Raw genomic sequence first — 19,616 nt, forward strand, 5'->3', positions numbered from 1 at the left:
GTAATGTCACTGTCACTGCGAGTGTAAACATTCTGTGATTATTCATTTAGGTCACAACCAGTACTTGTCACCAAAAGCTGTCCTTGCATTGACTCACATACTAGACTATGAACAGGCCATGATTATTTTGCACCAATGTGCATGTATATAGTCTTTTGCGGCATTTACAGGCAATCTATGATCCATTACTGGTTGTGGATGTACTACATGACTAATCAGAGTATGTTTGATAACAGTGGAAATACAAACACATCTTTACAGAGTACAACATTGATTGAAAATCAGACATTTCTCTATCAGGATTCGAGGTAAAATCTTGTACTTCTACTGCAGTTACAATGGTTCAGAGGTGTAGATGTGTTACCTGTCGGTAAATGCAATATCTTTAGTTCTGTGACGCTTCCCTTTGAGTGAACACTGCTTGAGATACGCTACACTTATTGTTGTTACTCGGTGCTGGACCCCTCCCCAAAACCTATGAGTGCAACATGTGTACAATGATTGAGTATAGGTATGTGCTACAACCCCATGACTAAGGTAACTAGCAGCCTAAAAGATCTTTTAATAACAAGTGGATTGTTGGTTTTGATCTGTACTAACTCGATACAAAAGGTCCTTTTACATGTAACTAGAAACATACAGCATGTCAGAAGGAAAGGTTTTGGGCAAACCACTTGATGAACCACCGGGTGTCTCAATACTTAGGGTAACCAAGTCTGTAACCCCCCCCCCCTCCACCCAATCACCTTTCAAATGAAAATGAACTTCATCCACAGCCAAACCCCATGCATTGAGAGTATTTGGCATGAATGCCTGGCCATTCATAGCAAACTTGCCTGGTCTGTCCTAGCACCATTTTAAACAAGAAAAAATATTGAAGTATAAACACACATTTGTTATCAACTACTTTGAGATCCTTGTCACAAAATACTCTTCATATAACCCCCCCCCCCCCCCCCCCCCCCCCCCTACACAAAAAAGTGTGGCTGTGAAATGTTCAAGGAATTTATGATTTCTCATCCATTTGATATGATAAGATTCAAGCTGTAGTTTTGAGACACCCAGTATTCATACCACTCAGAAGTGGAGTATTCACAAGAATTATATACAGATAGGACCACTACTTGGCACGATTCCAATATGGCGGCAATCACGGTCGTCATAGCAACTCATACTCGTCGTCTGTGTCATACTGACGTTCTTCAAAGTAGGCAAATTCTGCAAGAGACGAAAAGGGAATTTATTATCAAAGTCTCAAAGCTGGGACAACATCCTGAGAAAGTACAGTCAGGGTCAATCATACAAGTATATGCCTGACACAGTAATTTAACGTCGAGAAATCAGGTTGAGTCAGTGAAGAACAAGTTATCTCAAAACAAACTAAAGTAAACAAGATCTAACTCATATGTATAACAAACCTCATTATAGTTATATACACTGTACCTGTTTTCGTTCCCGATTGGTCAGGATATGGTTCAAATGGAGGCCAATGTCGTGGGCGAACCTGGTGGATTTCAAACATTGGTGTCTTGTTCGGCTGCACGACGTTTTGTATTAATTCCCGACACAGTCTGTCAAAGTCTTCTTCCGTATGGCAATAAAATCCCTAAAGATAGAAAAATCACAGCAACGTATCAATAACAGTAATGGGGAGTTATGGCTCTTCATCTTAATGGAAAGAATGGGCAGTCAAGCTCAAGTGACTTGCTCAAGATCACAAGCCAACACTCTAAAGCAGCAACAGCAAGCTTATCCATGGGCGAGCTTAGCAGAGTCATCAGTCTTAACAGGCAGAGCAGTGCAATTGGGAAACGGATGTTCGAAACACACAAATGACTGTCACGCTCAAGTTTCATGTACTTACCAGTGCTATTGAAGGATCTAGCTGTGTGATCTTCATGCGACTTGAATACATACAGTGGTAGCTCGAGTCGTCGTCAGCAGGATTGTCAACGTATAACTGTGTTGTGTGAGGGTCAAGGTAAACCAGCTCGTCACCTGGAGGAGGAAGGTCAACGTTTATGTAGGGGAAGGTCAAAGCTCATGAATATGGAGAATGTTTCCTGGGAGTTACTGATATCATTCACAAGTAGTAAGGGTACTTTTAATATGACTTACCAACATAACCTACGAACCAATGAGCGTGGTTTGGCTTGCCTCCAATGATTCCTACAGATTGCTTTAACGTCAAACAAACCTGAAATAATGACAAATTAGATTTGATTGCAAATGGATCAAAAAGATCTCACACCTTCGGTTGAGCACTAGATTTGATACTGATCCCAGCTTGCTGTGATCCCCGATTTCGACTCAGGTCCTTCTGGGTTATAAACCAATCACGACATTGATTTTCCTGAGCTCACCTTTAAACTATCCACATAGACTTCATTCATTTCTGACAAGCCAAGTCTGAGAGGAACAATAAGTAGTAATGGTCGCCAGTCGGCCATCTTGTGTGGAATGGGTAAACCGTTGGGTAAGTGTCTGCCGTCCTTTATCGTTTTGGCATTCTGATCTATGGCATTCATGACGACATCATCAGGCGTGTTTGGACTAGATTTGCACATCATCTCTGGAAATGTGCGAGAAAATGAATAACATAAGATAACGAGATAAGAATTATACCTTTTGGAGTGAAACTTGAATTGGAAGTTACCTCATGATTTGTTCACCATCCTGGAAAACCAGGTCCCTTGGATGCATGTGAAATGTTTAGTCCCAGCAAATTGGGTCAAGTTCTTTGAAGAATTTGCCCCAAAACTAGACTTCCTGGACATGTCTCCTCATAAATACAAGTTTAAACAACACTTACTGACATCATCAATGATAACGGTGTTGTCAAGGGCAACATGGATTGACACAGAGCTCCATTCATCGTACACCGACAATTTTCTGAAAGAGAAAGGAAAAAGGATATCAATACAGAGCGCGTGCACTAGATAACTGTTTCTCCACCAGCCAATTAAGATGTTTAAGCCTGAACAGACACCTCTACCCAAATGGCGCCCTCTCTATTGAGCAGACACATTTTTTGTTTCAAAATGGCTGTCACTTCTGTAATCTGGGCCACCTTTGTCAGTCCCAGTGACATCCTTCACAGTGATTCCACTGCCATCTTCAGATGATACTCACTTTAACACCTGAGCAACTGTATTTGGTCCAAACCACTGGCCAACTGCCTTCCCTTCTGACACGCCCATTGATGCTAAAAATGGTCATGTTGGAGGATATTAGAACTTAAACGTTGCACACTAGAGTCCTGTATGAGGAAGTATCTGCTACATTCATAAAACGACGAAAGACAATAGCACTTCAACAATACTTATAAGTATAATTGCAGAGGGAAAGACAATTTTTATTACAAAGATTTATCAACATGTATATGCCTAAATTCTCCATCTATGGAGCTACTCTTGAGTGACAAATAGATATTAAAGAACTTGGCGAGTGACTTTCCCAAGAGTACAAGTGAACTGTTACAACGTATCAATGTTGTCTTCTAGGAGGTTTACTCACCTATTTGGTGTATGGAATAATAGGCACCTTTCTTATCACCAAATAACCTCAATATGTCGTAATACTTTTGGGCGTTTGCTTCTTTATTCTTGGAATTCCATCGCCAGTCTGAAAACACCAAAGTCATAATGGGGTCAATAATGCCTGTACTCATAAGGTTCAACTGAAAACAAACAACAGCACAGCCCTTCACAAAAGCATCCACACTGGCAAGAAATCCTTCAACTATCATAACTTCACCATCAGTACTAATTTACGTTCAGAGTTGCCTAGCTCGACCTAAATGCCTCCCTATCAGAGCCTGTGCTAACATCATTGCCTAGCTCGACCTAAATGCCTCCCTTTCAGAGCCTGTGCTAACATCATTGCCTACCTCGACCTAAATGCCTCCCTATCAGAGCCTGTGCTAACATCATCTGTCCACATCGCAACATGCAGCCCCATCCCGCATCACATGATGGACCGGTACCACCTGAAACAATGTAAATCAATCAGAGTGAGAATGACCTATATCATAAATAAAGTGACCCATCTTAGTCTTAGGAAAGTTCGGACCAAGTATGTGAAATTGATGCAATGAACCTAAATTGCTATAAACTTACCTATTGAAGCAAAGTTCTTCCTGTACGTACACCATATCTTTGAGAGAATGTCATTTTGTAGTTCTTCACGATCTGAAAAAGATACCTGTAGTTGTAGCCTACTGATATGTGCAGTTAAGCTCACATTTTGAGGGACTCCGAACAGGAAAGTTCCTCAGAAACACTTTTATTTTATGTGTGTTGTCAGTAAGGCTTTGAAGGTCAATTGATTACGCAGAGCTCTGTTAATTTCATGTGCCTGCCATTGAGCCACTGCAATGAATCTGCATCCCGTGATATTTACCATAAAGAGCACTGTAACTCTGCCCCAGGATGTAAACTGGGTCTTCAGTAACCGGAAAGTCTTCATACTCCAGTCCTCCACTCTCATATGTTAAAGATGCCACAAAAGATGCTAAAGTCATGAAAGTAGAGAAAAAAAGAAATTGATACAATTTTGAAGCAACATCAGCATCATGAGCAGGGCCCTGCTCCTGGTCCCTAGCCTGCCAGCCAGCAGGCTGAAGGTCACAACAATCATCTTGGACAAGACTTATGACTATATATAGGCCTAGGCTATAGCATTAGCAGTCAGTGTAGGCCTGCCTCAGTGCCTGAATGAATGAACTGAAACTAACTACTGACGTACTGTCGTCACAGTCTAGTCTTGAGTCTAGGCCTACTGACTGAGAGCCACGTCACTGAAAGAACAGGGTCGTTGGACTGGAATAAGAGAAACAATTGACTTTTTCAACCGTTTTGTTGAAACGCTAAATACTGAACAATACCTTTACGCAAAAAATATTGAAATCGAACACTCCATCAATCAGTAAGGTGCATTTATTTACTCACCAGACATCAAATTTGGGTTCATCATCGCCATCTTTAAAATCCACTGTCATCGTTGTCATTTGTTATAAACATTGCGATTCGTCAGATTTTGTCCGCCACAAAATTTTGGCCAATCAGACCTTGCCTTACAATCTCCATTCGGCAAACAACACTGTTTACTTCCTGCATGTCCTGGTTGGGAGAATTGACAATAAATTGTTGACGTTTCGCCCAAAAATGAAATAATAGATAGAAAACTATAAAAGGAGAAAAAGAATAAGCAATAATTGCAGTCATTTACCAAATTACAGAAGGAGAAATGTGAAATAGATTGTTATTTCTGTTTCAAGACACTTTTAGTTTAAAGGCACAGTCGCCTTGTTATTTTCCCTGGTTTCTTCTTCTCCCCAAAGGGGTCGTTCATAAGCAGCTGTTGGACAAGAAGGATGAAGTTTCTCTTCAGAGACAGGCAATGAAATGTATTGTTGTACTCTTTTTAGTTAGACTCCGTCATCCTGATCGTTTTTATTGGACTTTTGGGCTGTGCCTTTGAATTCCAACCAGCTTTAGCCGCAATAGCCTATGTAACTCATTAACTGTACAGTGAGACTGCATGTACACTTTGATGTGCTTTATCATCTGCTAGTATTTGCTAAGTCAGTTTCCTCTATTTCCAATATACTGGGACAGAATGACAAATAATAGATTCTGAGTTCTAAATGCATATTAAAACCCATCAGATCTACTAGTAATCAATTTAAAAAAATTTAGCAGACGACGCAAACTCTGGCACTGACGTCATGTTGACCTACCACAATGCACTATCCATATCCGCCATATTAGTGGGTGCTGGTCGTGTTGGCCAGTACGTGTTGGCAAGGTTTAGTCACACAAAAACGACGCAATATACTCAATTTCAAAAGGAATCGGAACATTTTGTCCCAATTTAAAAAGAAATATGAACTATGGATCCTATCCATGGGATATATACAGGTGTTAGGTGACGTTGTTGGTGAAACCTAGGGGATTTTCAGTCGGCGACTGGAAACAACCCATCCGAAGAAAACCTATCACTCCGTGCATTGGTGTACATTTTGCTGTACATTTGTAGTACTTTGCATACAGCACGACAGTCAAACATGGCTGACAACAAAACAGGGGCGGCTGGTCGTTCCAGACAGAACAATCCTGTTGATCAGACGAGACGGTCTGATCCCCAATTCAATGTAGACAATGGGGTAAATGATATGGGTAGTAATGTACCTGCTGTAGAAATATTGCAGAAAATGGGCATTCCTGTCAACTTGATGGTGAATGCAAGCATGAGCAAGAAAAAGAGTTCCTTCCAAATCACAAGTGTCAGTGCGATGAAGCATTCGGAAATGCATGAAGGAGATGCTGATAGTATGGACGATTTGGATGAAACGCACACTGAGGATGTGAGCTCTGAAGTATTGGATTGCTCCAAGACGACGGACATCGAACCAGATCCAAGTTCGACAGAAGAAACGCCACCAATGGCCAATCTCGGTTTAGTTGTTGAAGCCATCAAAGTCGACAAAGAAAGAAGTGATACTACGTCTCGGTTCAAAGTTGTTAAAATAGCTTCTAAGGAGCCGTTTAAGCGAGGGCGGTGGTGGTGTTCAGACTTTAGTGATGAACCTTCAGTTGATCGGGACAAGGAGAGGGCAAACTCCGATGTTAAAAGGGAGGATGATATTTCTGTTCCGGTGTCTGAGAACTCGAGTGCGGCAAGTTCTGTACACTATGTGCCAGATCAGCAGAATGAACATGAAGAAATAAAGGACCCTGGTATGTTTTCATTGAAGACAGACGGCAGTCAGATGTTGATAGATGATGATAGTGATTATGAACATCAACAGCGACAGCCGTCAACAATGGTGAAAGTAATGCCTGATTCTGGGCAACCTGGTGTGACGGACATGTACCAGCAAAAAGCAATCACCCAAAATGCTGGTTTAATGCAGAATAATAACCTTAACTCGGTGTCTCATTCGGTAAAAGAGTTTACAAATGCTCCTCCATTGATTCAGAATGTTCCTAAGCCACAACAGTCGCATGTGGCGCCTGGCAATAACTTGAAATCGGACCAGTTAAATTCAGCTTCAAGTAATGTCCCAAGTTCAAGTAGTTCTCAGCCACCCCAGTCTTCACATGGAATGCCTTCACAAACTTCGGGTGCAATGTCATCGGTACCTAAACCTGGTACGAAAGGAAATATTACGTCTGATGTGTACACTGGGAAACGGTTGCAAGATTCCACACAAGGGGCCCAAGGAAAGAATAGCTCTCCAATGGCGCAGGGAGCTCCCCCTGGTCAGTCGCCAGGTAATGGTAACCACGCTAATGGAAATGGTACAACTTCGAAGCCAGAGTATCATCAGCAGAGTGGTCAGCGAGACACATCTTCTAATGTTTTACTTAGTCAGCAGACAATGACAACAAGTACTGTCACCAATAGTCAACAAACGAACAGTGCAAGCGTGATAACTAGTGATTATAATATGACCAATTCCCCAAATATGTTGCCGAGGATTCAAGTGACGACGCAGTCGGGTTACGAAAGTGAATCTGGAGCAATGGGTGAAGACACTGCAGTTGCTAACGAAAACATTGCCCCTAAAGAAACGGCAAAGGATGATCCCATGGATTCTTATGAGTCGGCTGAAAAGACGCAGTTGCTGTTGGAGCAGATGGTGTCTTCTGGGCAGGGGATTACGGCGGCGCTCGGCAGTCCAATCAAGGACGGAGATGGCGATGAAAGGTATGTTATTTAGTTCTGTTAGATAAAGTACAACATTCTGTTGATTTTTCAAAGCATTTGTTTTTCTTTAAGTGAAGTTTACCTGTTTATTATGAAGTCAAGTGCAGCGTGTACACTGTAAGTTCAGCAAGACGCCTGGCTGATCTTTATATGGAATTGGAAATCAGTGATCAGGAATGTACACTTGTACTGGTTAATATACATGTAAGAGACTTATTTGAGGGGAGAGGTCGCCCTGCCAATCTTGGTCTCATGTTGCCCACGTGTTGATTTCAGTCTAAACTTGCTGTTGCCCGCCAGGTTATCTGTTTCACATCGTCCCAAGTTGCCCTTGCAACGAACCACCTTTAAGTTGCTTTCACATAATTATCATTTGTCAGACACAGAAGAAGCCCATTGCATCTGATGGAACAGTGAGTAATAGTTGATTGACTTCCGTAGAAGTTTGCATTTAAGTTGCAAGCACTAACAATTGGGTTGCTATGGGTTCTGCAGGTGCTGCAATGTATGGAGACAATTTTTCAACTGGAACAAATTAGAATTTTATTTAGTTGGGTTTGAAAATGCTAATTTTAATGTAGTGACACTGGCTAGAGTACTGCTTATTCAGTGGGTGCTGGTAAAATCTGATTGTTTTGGCTGTAAAATGGGTATGCTTGCCTTAGTACTAGTACTACTATTCATTGCTAGTAGCAAGGGAGAAATTTGAATTGTGCTGAGCTTAGTTCATCCTGCTTTTTCTATTGCTTTGAAATCTGGCTTAAACGCATACTAAATAACTCACGAGACCAGTGTTCCTCCAGACATGGCAGAGAGATGGGGGAGGGGGACACAACCCCCCCTTAAAAAAGCCATAAGATTGTGAATTCAGTCACTGGCGTTGACCTTTCAACCCTCTCATGAAATGGTTTCTGGAGGAGAAACTGCAGACTTCTTATCATCTAATATGTCTTTCTGCTTTTGTTGCTGAACTTCAGTTTTTGCTCCCCCTTGCTTGCTAAAGTGAATGACATGATGCATGTTAACTGCTCTTTATTCTGCTCATTTTCTGTTGAGTTCATTTTGTAGTCTTGCTGGTATGATTGTGCCAATACCCAGTATTACTAACAGTTTGTGGGGCCTCAAGTCGCACATGTCTGATATCTTCACAAAATAAAAAATACTCAGATTTTGCATGTAGGATTGCAATTGGTAATTTTTCGAGATTCGTGGGCCGTAGAGTCCATTTTCACTCTCCATTTGTGAAAAATTCAATATACTGCATGTCATTGGAGCAAATTATCTGCATGTCATGTCTGTACTGCTGCTGCTACAAGGCCCTAATTCTGTTCTCGTTAAAACATCACTTGTACTGCATACTGTTTTACAAAGCAATCATGTTATTGTTAAATAAAACCACTGTAAATGGTCATCAACCCGTGCTCTAATCGAGTGGTGACATTACATGAATTACGAAGATTCACTCAAACTTTGACACAATTAGCGTGCAAGGGCCCAGAAATAACTACAGTTCCAGACGCATGACCAATACTGGAGTAGGCCTGATCATTTTGAGACCAGAAGCCTTCAATACATGTGACTGAAGTGGCTACTTCAACAAGTTCAATGGAAATCTATTTCAGGTTAGATGGATGTATCATTGTCAACATGATTGACCAGTAAAACTGTTGTGACATTTGACCTTAAAATAAGAAGTCAAAAGATGGTGACGAATTGGACTGATCCTCTTTCCAAAAAAGGCTACGTCATTACGACATCACATCGATAGCTTTCCTTAAAAAGACAGGGTATCATAGCCGATGGAGAAGTTGGTGAAGGAAGTCAAGCCAAAGTTCTTGGCTTCTTCCCAAATATTACATGTGTTTTATATGTCTGGTGTAATAATGACTACATAACATGTATAAATGTCGGATCTTTGACTCTGTACTGGTGACAGGTACTCAGGTGTCACATGGAGTCATAAATCAGGAGACCTATATCGTGTGTGGCCCTAAAAATCTTATGATCTGTTCAGATATTTCTGATAAGTCATGTTTCTGTCGTTCTGCGAGAAGTCACAATCCTTATCATCCGATTTCAACTTGTATTTGTCCTTGGGAAAAGTCAGTGAATTTGTGAACGGATTATGACCCACTATCAAACTTCAAGTGGGTCGACTGGATTATAGGTTATTTTGATATATTTGATTGCCCTCATAACTTGATCGTTCATTCTAATTTCGGCGAAATCAGGAGGACATTGAGTGAATCACGTTCACTTATTTGAAGACTTGCTCTGTTTTATTTGTCCTCCATGTGTGACGATTTGGAACGAAAGTCAGGACTAGTGATCAACCTGCTCAACACTTTGAAAGTTGGACTCTGCTTCTCGTCCGAGTTTGGTTGTATTTGACAGAGATTTAGAAAAAGATGGCAGTTCAGGTCATGAATTATTATGGTTCCTACATTTGTGATGAAGATGGGCAGCAGGAGTACATCTTTGTGGATGAGAGGCAAGTATCTCTTAGACTAGAGAATTAAGTTCTGATTTCAGGACAGTGAGAGAAAATCTAAGGTGATTCCTTGACATTTGTGCGATTTGCCAAAAAATTAATGACATTTTCAACTTGTCAACTTTGGTTGTCTTGTAGAAGTGAAAAAGTCTACCAACTTTGTGTACTGAATTAGCTCTTCTGGCCCCTGGCATTGGCCCTTGGGCAGTATTTAGCCTGTCTGGTCTGATACACTCAAGCGGTGACTGGGAACTCAACCGGTCGAAGCTAGATGCTGTAGATGTCAGCACAGTCCCGGCCCAATCAATACACGGCGATGTTCCAGCATTCTTGAGCCTCTTGGTCTAATCGTCTGAGTAAAAATTCCTGGTCAAATGGAGCGTCTGTTTCATTCCTATGGACATGCGGCAACAAACGTCTGCGCCATGTTGAGATATATTCTGCATCACAACTTCGTACGGTAAGACTGGTCCGTTTTGTTGCCATTTCTAAATTTGGCCTCTGGGCTGACTAGTAATTATGATGGTGTGTCATCGAATTTTTGAGAATGCAATGATCGATTGCAGCCAGCTTTCCCGCTGTCTGTCTGTCAATTCTGTCTCTGTCGGTTGAGTTTTTCTCTACTGAGTTAGGGCTTTTGGGTTCCTGTTCCCTGGGTATGTCATTCAGCTTCCAACATCAATATCATGCTGTTTGTCTTCATGTCAATGATTCAGACATGTCTGAGCCATGGAAAGGCTTTGCTAGGACGTCAGGTGCGTGTATTGTTGTGTATGGTTCAAGAAATGAAATCAAATTTCATGCAGCTAATGTGTGTACATGTGCATGTATCTGTGGTGTCACATTTTGGCTCATATTTATCATCCATTCTTCATGATTCACCTAGACCATGTAGACATACATATGAGAGCACTGCCAGTGCCTCCCCAACATGTGACAGGTGTGACTGTTTGGAAAAAAGCAATCACATCATCCCCTATGTTTTCAATTAGCTGATTTCCTCGTGGACAATTGTTAGCATGTTGCATCTATAGGTCAGTGTCCTGGCCTGGGCCTAATCAGTATGGGATGGCGATAGCAGCTCCATGGCAACGTTCCGATCCTCTTGGTCGATCTTGCCTGGCTACATCAAGTCTATGTTGTGCAATATAAAAGTGTTAAGTTCTAAGGTTTATCATGGCCACACCGTTCATTAGATAGTCGATCATGCATCGGTTTTTATCTGCTGGCCTAGATATGAGATGATATTAATAACTAGCAGAGAGTCCATCACTGTATTCGTAATAGATCCACTTCCTAACGTTCGCATGGTTATAATCAATAATTACGAAAATATGCTCAAAATTCGCAATGGATTATGACGAGAAGGATTCTAATAGTCTCTCGGACAAAGATAGGTAAATTTCAGCAAAGAAGGGTCCACACTGTCTGAGAAAGATGCAGCAGTGTTGCCCTCAGGCTTTGGTGTGTTTGAAGTCTCGGTTGAGTTCGTTTGGGGGTGGGGGCTGAAATTGCCTGTAATCAATCAGTGTATTGACTGGTTCTATATGTCAAGCATGTTGCTGGTGTTGTGTATATCGCAATATGTTGGCGATCATGTACATATTGGTACAGAGGGTTGGCGGTATAGAGGAATCTCCATTTTCTCTGTGATGCTATACAGACGTGGCTTTTGTCAAAATTGGGCACTCACTTCGAGGTTATCTAGACAAGAAGTTTTCATTTGAGTGTAAGTTTAAGAGGGAAAGGAGTTTTAGAGGTTTCAAAGTTGCCTCTGAGGAAATGGCATCCGTTTTCTCTTATGGTGGCATACTTCAAACCTTGTATATGCCCCCATGACTTGGTAATTCTTAATCACAGACCATGACCTTGAGCCAAGCCATAAACATGACCTTGAATGTAGCTGTGCTCTCTGACCATGAACAAAGCCACACTCCATGTCCCAAATGTTCTCTGAATAAAATCATTTCTTGTAGATCATTCCAGATTTTGCTTGAAGATCATTCATGTAGTTTGATATGTCATGACATTTACCTTTTTGTTTCAGCTCGATGCAGGTGGGAACAGATCATGATACGTGAAGTCATATCATATCATTTTGTAGTACCCTTATTGTGTTATGAAATTCATGACATTTTCATCATTGCCTTCCCAATAATAATTTCATAATTCATTCATTTTGTGCAACTTCTGGATTTTGACGTCGTCATTATCATTATTTGCCTTTCTAATTGAAATAGGGATGGTGGAAGTGATTTGAATCTGGAATTAGATCTGGAATTGGATCCAGAGAGGTAAAACTTGAAGTAACCTTTTGTATAACCTGTCCTAGCAGTATTGACCTGCGGCTGTCTTCTTCAGTTTACGGCTTAGTGGTGGGGTAATTGGTCTCCTCCTCTTTGATCATCAGTGGTGGTTAAGGTGATCTGGTTCTTTTCTTGCTTTTCAGTAATAAACGGTGGTTGACGAGATCGAAGACAGAATTTGTGTCTTCCTCCTTCCTCTTCTTCAATTATCACATCTAAAGTGCCCCTCAAGCAAGTGACATTTTATCACTGTGGCCTGTGACAATGATCATCGAGGCTAAATCTGGCCATCGCTGACGTTCATGTTGATTGCAGGTCCAAAGTGATCACTTATTCTTGTCCGGACCAAATCTTTATGACCATTGCAAACAAAAGATTGTTGTCGCCTGTGATCATGATGACAGCTCACAATGATATAAATTCCTTGTTCGTGTGGCACTTTAATTCTTTACCATCTTTCTCAGTCTAAAGGCATCCAGTTAATGAAATATCATGGTGATGGGTGATACATGATGTCGCTGTCCAAAATTGGTAGAACTTTCCAACGCGGTTTGGGGTAACTGTTCTGTGGTGGTCTGGTTCTATTGGCAAGTTCTTTTGTTTGTACATTTTCATTGTGTCTGGTGTTGGAGCGCTGGTCCATATCAGTAAATATGTTCTACGCCAGCCCCCTTAATGAATCCATGACTGTCAAGCGTCTGAGCTCGGAGCAACTTGTCCCTAGGGACTTCATATATGGCTGCATCTTAAGCTGGCGAAATATTGATAAGAGACTCCTGGTGAAAAATCTTACTGCTAACCCTATGAAGTTGCAGTCAGATTGAGGGAGATTAAATGTTTAACTGGTAGTGTCACTGTCAGAAAAATAGACCAAAAAGAACAGTAGCTAGAGATTGATGATGAATAGACTTCATTTTTTGGAGCGAGACACTCGTCTTTGAATTCATCTTGTGCCGTTTCATTCATTGTAACTTGTCAGTTTCAATTTCAGGAAGCTGCACGTTGATAGTCTTATTCTTAAAGGGCTCTGCAGGGTTTTTCAACATCATTTAAAAGTACTCTACCGTTGTATTTTTCAGTGGGTCAAGTACGGTGGCCATCGATAACAAGATTGAACAAGCTATGGTATGTATGTGTGCGTGTGTTGGCAGTGTAGAGTCTTGATACATGTACGAATTGATAATCAAAAGACAATAATGGCATTGGTTGTTCCCTTGCAGTGTCTTAAACTGAAGACTTTGTGGCTTGGTATGTTAGCTGCTTCTCATTAGCTGTGGCTAGTGTCCAAGATCCCAGCCCAGTTTGGCTCGTGTACAAGCCTATCTGTATTCCTGTGACTCAGCCAGACAAGCAGATTGATACATCTTCTTCATTTAGAATACTAATCACCCTAAAGGGCAACCCTTACCAACTTGCTTGCAATTACAATTGCTGATAATGTGCATCGAAAGGATGTCTTGTCTGTGGATAAAGCTGGTGGTAATCGTTGAGTTTTGTGTTGGACTCGCAGGTGGTTGCAACCTGGGATGACCACCCCTAACAAGAGATTATTGTTGCATGCTATTTTAATCGCAAGTGGTAGCAATTCAAATGACTCGTTTGACTCGTTGTGACTAAATGATGAGATTGACCTATTTGTCCACTTTCAGGATCTTGTGAAGAGCCACTTGATGTTTGCAGTACGAGAGGAAGTGGAGGTCCTCCGAGAACAAATCAAGGAGCTCCTGGAACAGAAAGCACAACTCGAATACGAGAATTCGGTCCTCAAATCAGCGGCGTTACCAGAAACACTACAAAAACTTTCAAACGGTCCTCCCCCTCAACCTCCGACCACGTCAGCATCCTAACACATCACTCACGCCCTCTATCTAATGCATTTCTTACCACTTTGGTGCCTATCAATCGGTTCGTTTGCAATTTGTCACTCAACGTTGACACGCTCAATTTTATGGAGGTTTAGCACCACCTAGTGTAGTTCGTCATAACTGATGTCTGTAGAGATTTCATGAGTGATGCTTACGCTGTTGATCTGTTGCCATGGTTTAGTCGCCAAGCCGATATTTCTGTGATACGAGAAAATGTACAATATGCCACCAATGGGGATCAGTTTAAATGTCCCTGGCAAGGATGGTCGCAATTTTTGTATTGAATGAATGTTGACTGTGTAATTGCGAGGCGATGTAACTTAAGTTTTCATAGTAACAGGAAATGTAGAAGGAATGAGCCATGCTGGTGTACATCCATTGAAACACTTTTAAGCATGGTGGATGCAACGTTTTATTTCAAAACTGGGAGAAGTCGGAAAGATTGTTGCCGGGATGGCCGAATGTGGATTGAGCACACGTGGGATACAGAATCTCGGATGTCTTTCTTTAGGGAGTATAGGTGTTGCCACTGTTGATCTAGTCGGTAATGGACACAATGTTTTCAGTTCAAGCTGCATGCCATTAGAGAGATGCATAAGTCACCTTAGGAAATTGTCAACATTTGTTTGACTTGAAGAACCATGAGTTTGCTATGCCGGAGTTTGCCCTTGCATTTATCATCTATCCTAAAACACCATGGTTTCAATGTCTCATTCTCATCATGGAATATATACCGGTATTAACCTCACTCTGACCACAGGCGTTTTGGTGAGACAAGCATAACTTCTTAGGTTGGAAAAGAATGTGTCGAAAGGACTCTCGGCAGATGACGCCTAAAATGTACCAAGTTAGAAATTGATTCCTCGTTATTGGTATTGGTTGTGTCCCCAAAGACCGCTCGGGTGGAGGTTTCATTTCACCCCAAACCTCGGCTACTGCCTTTGTTTTGGCCTACATTTTAACATCCTTCGCAGTGTTTGGCGAGACAATCAACTCCTACAATGGGGTATCAATTCGTTTAATTATTCCAGCGTGTCTGAAGTCATCTATTGTTCAGCTGCTTGACATGTTATGCAATTTGTAACTTCAGTGTAAGACTACAATTCCAGTTGGCTGTTATCGCCAAAAATCTTTGTTTCAAAGTTTTAAGATCCTGTAGTATGAATACAATAATCACCTTGATCACCTGTGGTCCATGGTTGAGGCCAGTTATCATAATGCTTATCTTAATATAAAAAAATGCCCTTGTAAATCTTTGCTAGAGTAATATAATACTAATAAAATACTTATGCATTATTATGCAGTAACTTTGCTGTATTTTGAAGGATTTATTGTGTTTGATGAATGAATTGATGAAGTGCTTTGATGAAATTTTCAGAAAACTTACGATGAAGTTGTCTTAACTCTACTCTTGATGAATTCACTACTAGATTATGCTTTAGAATGCATAGATTTACTGCCACTGCCTATGTCGGACAATCACCTAGACTGATGCAGACTAGTCGCGTCATAACTGTCTCATTCCATGTTTGACAAACAGTTCATGTTGTTTCTTGTAACGGGCCACATTAGAACGAACAAGTCTTTCGTAAACCACAGGCTGCAAAGTGTTTCAGCCGGAGTTTTAGCTGCACGCTGCCTCTCCTCAATTTTCTCTTCTTGTCCTGTCGTTTTTCATCAGTGGTCAATGCATTTCCATTTGAAGCAGGGTGCTGCGCCTGCCCTTTCAGATTTCTTTCCGAAACACTACTGCATATGAGGCATATTTCAAACAACTTCTAATCACTGGGACCTTTGGCAAAATATAGAACAATTCTAAAAGAAATCACTGGTTGTACAGATTTATTGAAAAAGTCGAAAATACTGTAGTGTTTATAAAAATGACCAATCACAATACCTGTATAGCTTAAATGTTCCTAAATATAATAATATTATCAAGCCCGATAGTTAACATTTTTATAGATGAAATGGTGTATTCAATTGTATATAGATATTAAAATAACAAGTAAATTGAATATTTTTATCAGAGATTGATTGTGTTGAACACCCAAATGGTGGTGAAAGGTGTGTTGGCTGAGATTTTGGTGTAGAGGACATCTGGCCTAGCTTTGTGGTGTTCATCCCCAGCAGTGCTAAAGGGTAAAGTGCTAAATGAGAATGTGAAAGGGTCATCTCTGAATCATCCCTCTGTACTGGTCAGAGCCATGATGGTTCTCTGTCTTGGCCTCCATGCTTCCTTAGTGTTAGGATCCGATGCCATTACAGTGGGAAATCATCGCTGCTGGACTAGTAACTTACACCGGAATGAATCGATCACCTTTGGAAGCCGAGGTCATGGAAACTAAACTTACATGGTAGGTTTGTAGTAAGCAAGGTATCAACTGTGTCTAAGTGTTTCGTTACTCATCGCCCGTAGTTTGCCAAGTTGGTGGGACATTCCAGGTGCTGTTCAGTCATGGTTCACTTGATTGAAAAGCTGGTTCATAACAAAAGCTCTTCGAGGTGTGTCATTATCTGTGTCAAGTAAGCCACAGCTGAACAGCATGGGCATGCTGTCAAATTGTTCAGTTGAATGTTGGTGCTGATGTAGCATCTTGGTTATCACTGATAGATTAAGCATTTCTAGAAGGCTCTTCATCTGTAACGTGATGATTTTGTAATGATCTTTTCCAAAGTCAAACTACTGTTCTGCTTTCTATCCGTCTTCAGTCCAGCATGTACGCTAGGTTGACTAGCACCTGAACTATACCGGCTTACAGGGAAATCGTCCATATTTTATATGAACGAATGATATTGGAAGTATCGTCATGGTGTGTGGTTGTCAAATGCATTTATGAATCTTTACTGTGTCTCAAGTTAGAAAAAGGGCGCCTTGATACCCTGGGAGGGGGGGGGGTCAAACTCTGTCACTGAACGTACTAAAAAACCATACTTGGGAGAATTTGAAGCACACACGAACAAGCTACACACTCGATTTTGACGTCATCCATGGTATGACAGGTGGCACCTCTGGTGGTGACTTGAGACATGGTATACTTAATGATAAGAGTCTGACTGGTATGTATGATGCAAGTACTAGTAGCTGGAGGAACTTCATTTCTGAACAATGTAAATAGACATAAAATACTGTGGTTAGCTGATAAGTGTTCTAATTTTGATGGCTTCTCTCCTCGTTGTATTCCAGAAATTACTCATTTTGGCACCGATTGATAAAATATTGATTTTTACTAATTGTTCAAGAAACACTTTTACCCATTGCCCCAGCTTGCTTTGTTGTTGTGTAGTACTTCATGATGTTCCCAGGTGGCACCACAACACAGATTTAAATTCAATTCATCTGTCATGCTTCTCATAACTAGACTTGTGTTCATATAGGCATTGGGTTCCTGAACAGTGAAACAGAGAGGACTTGTTCTATTTTGTTTGTAATCAGTATACCGTGAAGCTTTTTCTGGTGACATTTGATAGATTCCTGACTCGCTCTTTTGACGTAAAATTTTCTCCTGCAGAGCCAACTTCAACCCCATTGGAGGGGATTTAACTCTCATCCCTAAGAGGTTACTGGTTCTGTTATAAGTGTACACTGGCTCCCCTGGTGATGAAGAATTCCTTGTCTTTTGCTAAAGCTGCTGGTATTTTGCTGGACATTGCGTCTTGAATGTACATGTATAGACAATTTTGTAAATAAAAAATATTAGAAAATAACTTTGTGAGGTCTTTAGTCTTTTTAAAATTGAGTTGCAAATGTAACTTGTAAGAAGAATGGATATTAAATGGATGATCAACAATGTCATATTGAGTTTTCAGATACTGGATACAATAAATATATGAGTTCAGGGCCCCATTAGCCTTGGCAGGAGTCTTTTATCCAAGAAATTTTCGAGGGATGAGATGACAGACACCTCTTCCTATCCTTTCAGTCCTGTTCCTGGCAATACTAGCAACATAAGCATACCCAGGTCTGATTTTTAGCCAAATGTGGACAAATTGTTTGAGTTATCACCAAGCCCAAACAAGCAATTTCCTTCCCGAGAGAACCTCCATATGTTTTATTTCAACTGCGCAATTACAATACAAATTTACAATAAGTCGAATTATTGATTATTGATACCGGTAATGATAAAATACTCGCAGTGTTTAGATAAGATAAATACATGTGTGCTTGCGCAGGTGTACCTGCTCCTAGGCCTAAGCGCTTGGCAAGGCCTGTGTGATGATGGTTGGTGGCTTACATCAAAGATGGTGCAGTCTTGACTAACACAGTCGTTTTGGTCTAATTTTACTGAGAAACCACAAAAAGTAACCAGTTGGATTTTTGACAATGAAGACGGATCAATCAGGTACTTGTCCTTGATGAAAAAGTGGTGACAAAGTGTCTTCAAGATTGGTCATTGTCCGATATTCATGATTGTAGCAGTCAGCACTAGGTTCAAACATCCCTGAAGCATGGGCATCTTCACTTGTAACCTTATTAGGTTAGATTTCCTCGCAGGGAGGTTAGAGTTGTTATCAGTCCTTGGAAGTGTCAATATCAGACCAACATGCCACATCCGAGTCAAATCATACTCATGTCATATGTTGATTTGAATCCACTCTATATCAGCTGCTGGTCTCTTGTTCAACAAATCAGCTATTCATTTGTCGCATTCACTGCTTTACAAACTGGAGTGGGATTGCAGTTAATGGATATAGGAAATGCACCAGTGCTTCTGGCTTGGATTAGATTGATCTGGATGGATGGACATTTCCAGAACTCCCAACCAGCCATCTTTGACTGAGTTATGTGGTTGAGTGCTACATTACAACTTACAGGACACAAAAGGCCTTGAACCATCCAAAGGTCTGTTCTCTTGTCACTAACAACAAGGCAGGGAACACTGAGAAAATGGGACACTTTTAAGAATCAGGTCATGGAACAGCTACCTTTTCTCCACCAGTAGGACCTGTGACCCTCTTTCTTCACTGGTTGGTTATCACACATCCCACATCCTGAAGCTCAGACCAACACTCGGCACTCTCGACCGGGCTTACCGTGTGCTAGGGGAGGAGGATATGACTGACTCTGGATTTTCAAGGATGAACCTCCCAGGGTCATGTCACCTGGTAACAATGCATCATTATGCAATACTAGTTGTACTTAATTCTTTCTCAATTCAACAGCTGCAGGGAGATTATTGCACCAAATTTAAAAATGGACACCTGTTCAAAGCTATTATACATATGCTTATATATTGAGGTTTC

At 41.0% G+C, this 19,616-nt stretch overlaps 2 protein-coding genes across 5 annotated transcripts; one reads left to right on the forward strand and one right to left on the reverse strand.

The window, feature by feature from the left end:
* Positions 1 to 960: 960 nt before the first annotated feature.
* On the reverse strand, positions 961 to 4,973 carry LOC135494943 (cysteine protease ATG4B-like). The gene is made up of 12 exons (XM_064783302.1): positions 4,950 to 4,973; positions 4,402 to 4,512; positions 4,119 to 4,190; positions 3,890 to 3,988; positions 3,517 to 3,624; positions 3,133 to 3,205; positions 2,813 to 2,892; positions 2,364 to 2,572; positions 2,119 to 2,197; positions 1,865 to 1,998; positions 1,444 to 1,606; positions 961 to 1,218 (listed from the first exon to the last, which is right to left on the reverse strand). Exons 1-12 carry the CDS (start codon positions 4,969 to 4,971, stop codon positions 1,160 to 1,162), a joined length of 1,209 nt encoding a protein of 402 aa, XP_064639372.1. The 5' UTR covers positions 4,972 to 4,973; the 3' UTR covers positions 961 to 1,159.
* An 813-nt stretch (positions 4,974 to 5,786) lies between these two features.
* On the forward strand, positions 5,787 to 18,074 carry LOC135494510 (TSC22 domain family protein 1-like). 4 transcript variants are annotated; one of them, XM_064782549.1, is made up of 5 exons: positions 5,787 to 7,713; positions 8,094 to 8,126; positions 12,445 to 12,498; positions 13,590 to 13,635; positions 14,160 to 18,074. In XM_064782549.1, the coding sequence occupies exons 1-5, from the start codon at positions 6,068 to 6,070 to the stop codon at positions 14,355 to 14,357; spliced, it is 1,977 nt and encodes a 658-aa protein (XP_064638619.1). In that variant the 5' UTR covers positions 5,787 to 6,067; the 3' UTR covers positions 14,358 to 18,074. The 4 variants fall into 4 exon arrangements, with proteins under 4 accessions (XP_064638619.1, XP_064638621.1, XP_064638620.1 ...); XM_064782551.1 differs by lacking the exon at positions 12,445 to 12,498; XM_064782550.1 differs by lacking the exon at positions 8,094 to 8,126.
* The last annotated feature ends 1,542 nt before the right edge of the window (positions 18,075 to 19,616 follow it).

This window comes from Lineus longissimus, chromosome 10, assembly GCF_910592395.1.
Source record: "Lineus longissimus chromosome 10, tnLinLong1.2, whole genome shotgun sequence".
NCBI classification, from domain to species: domain Eukaryota; kingdom Metazoa; phylum Nemertea; class Pilidiophora; order Heteronemertea; family Lineidae; genus Lineus; species Lineus longissimus.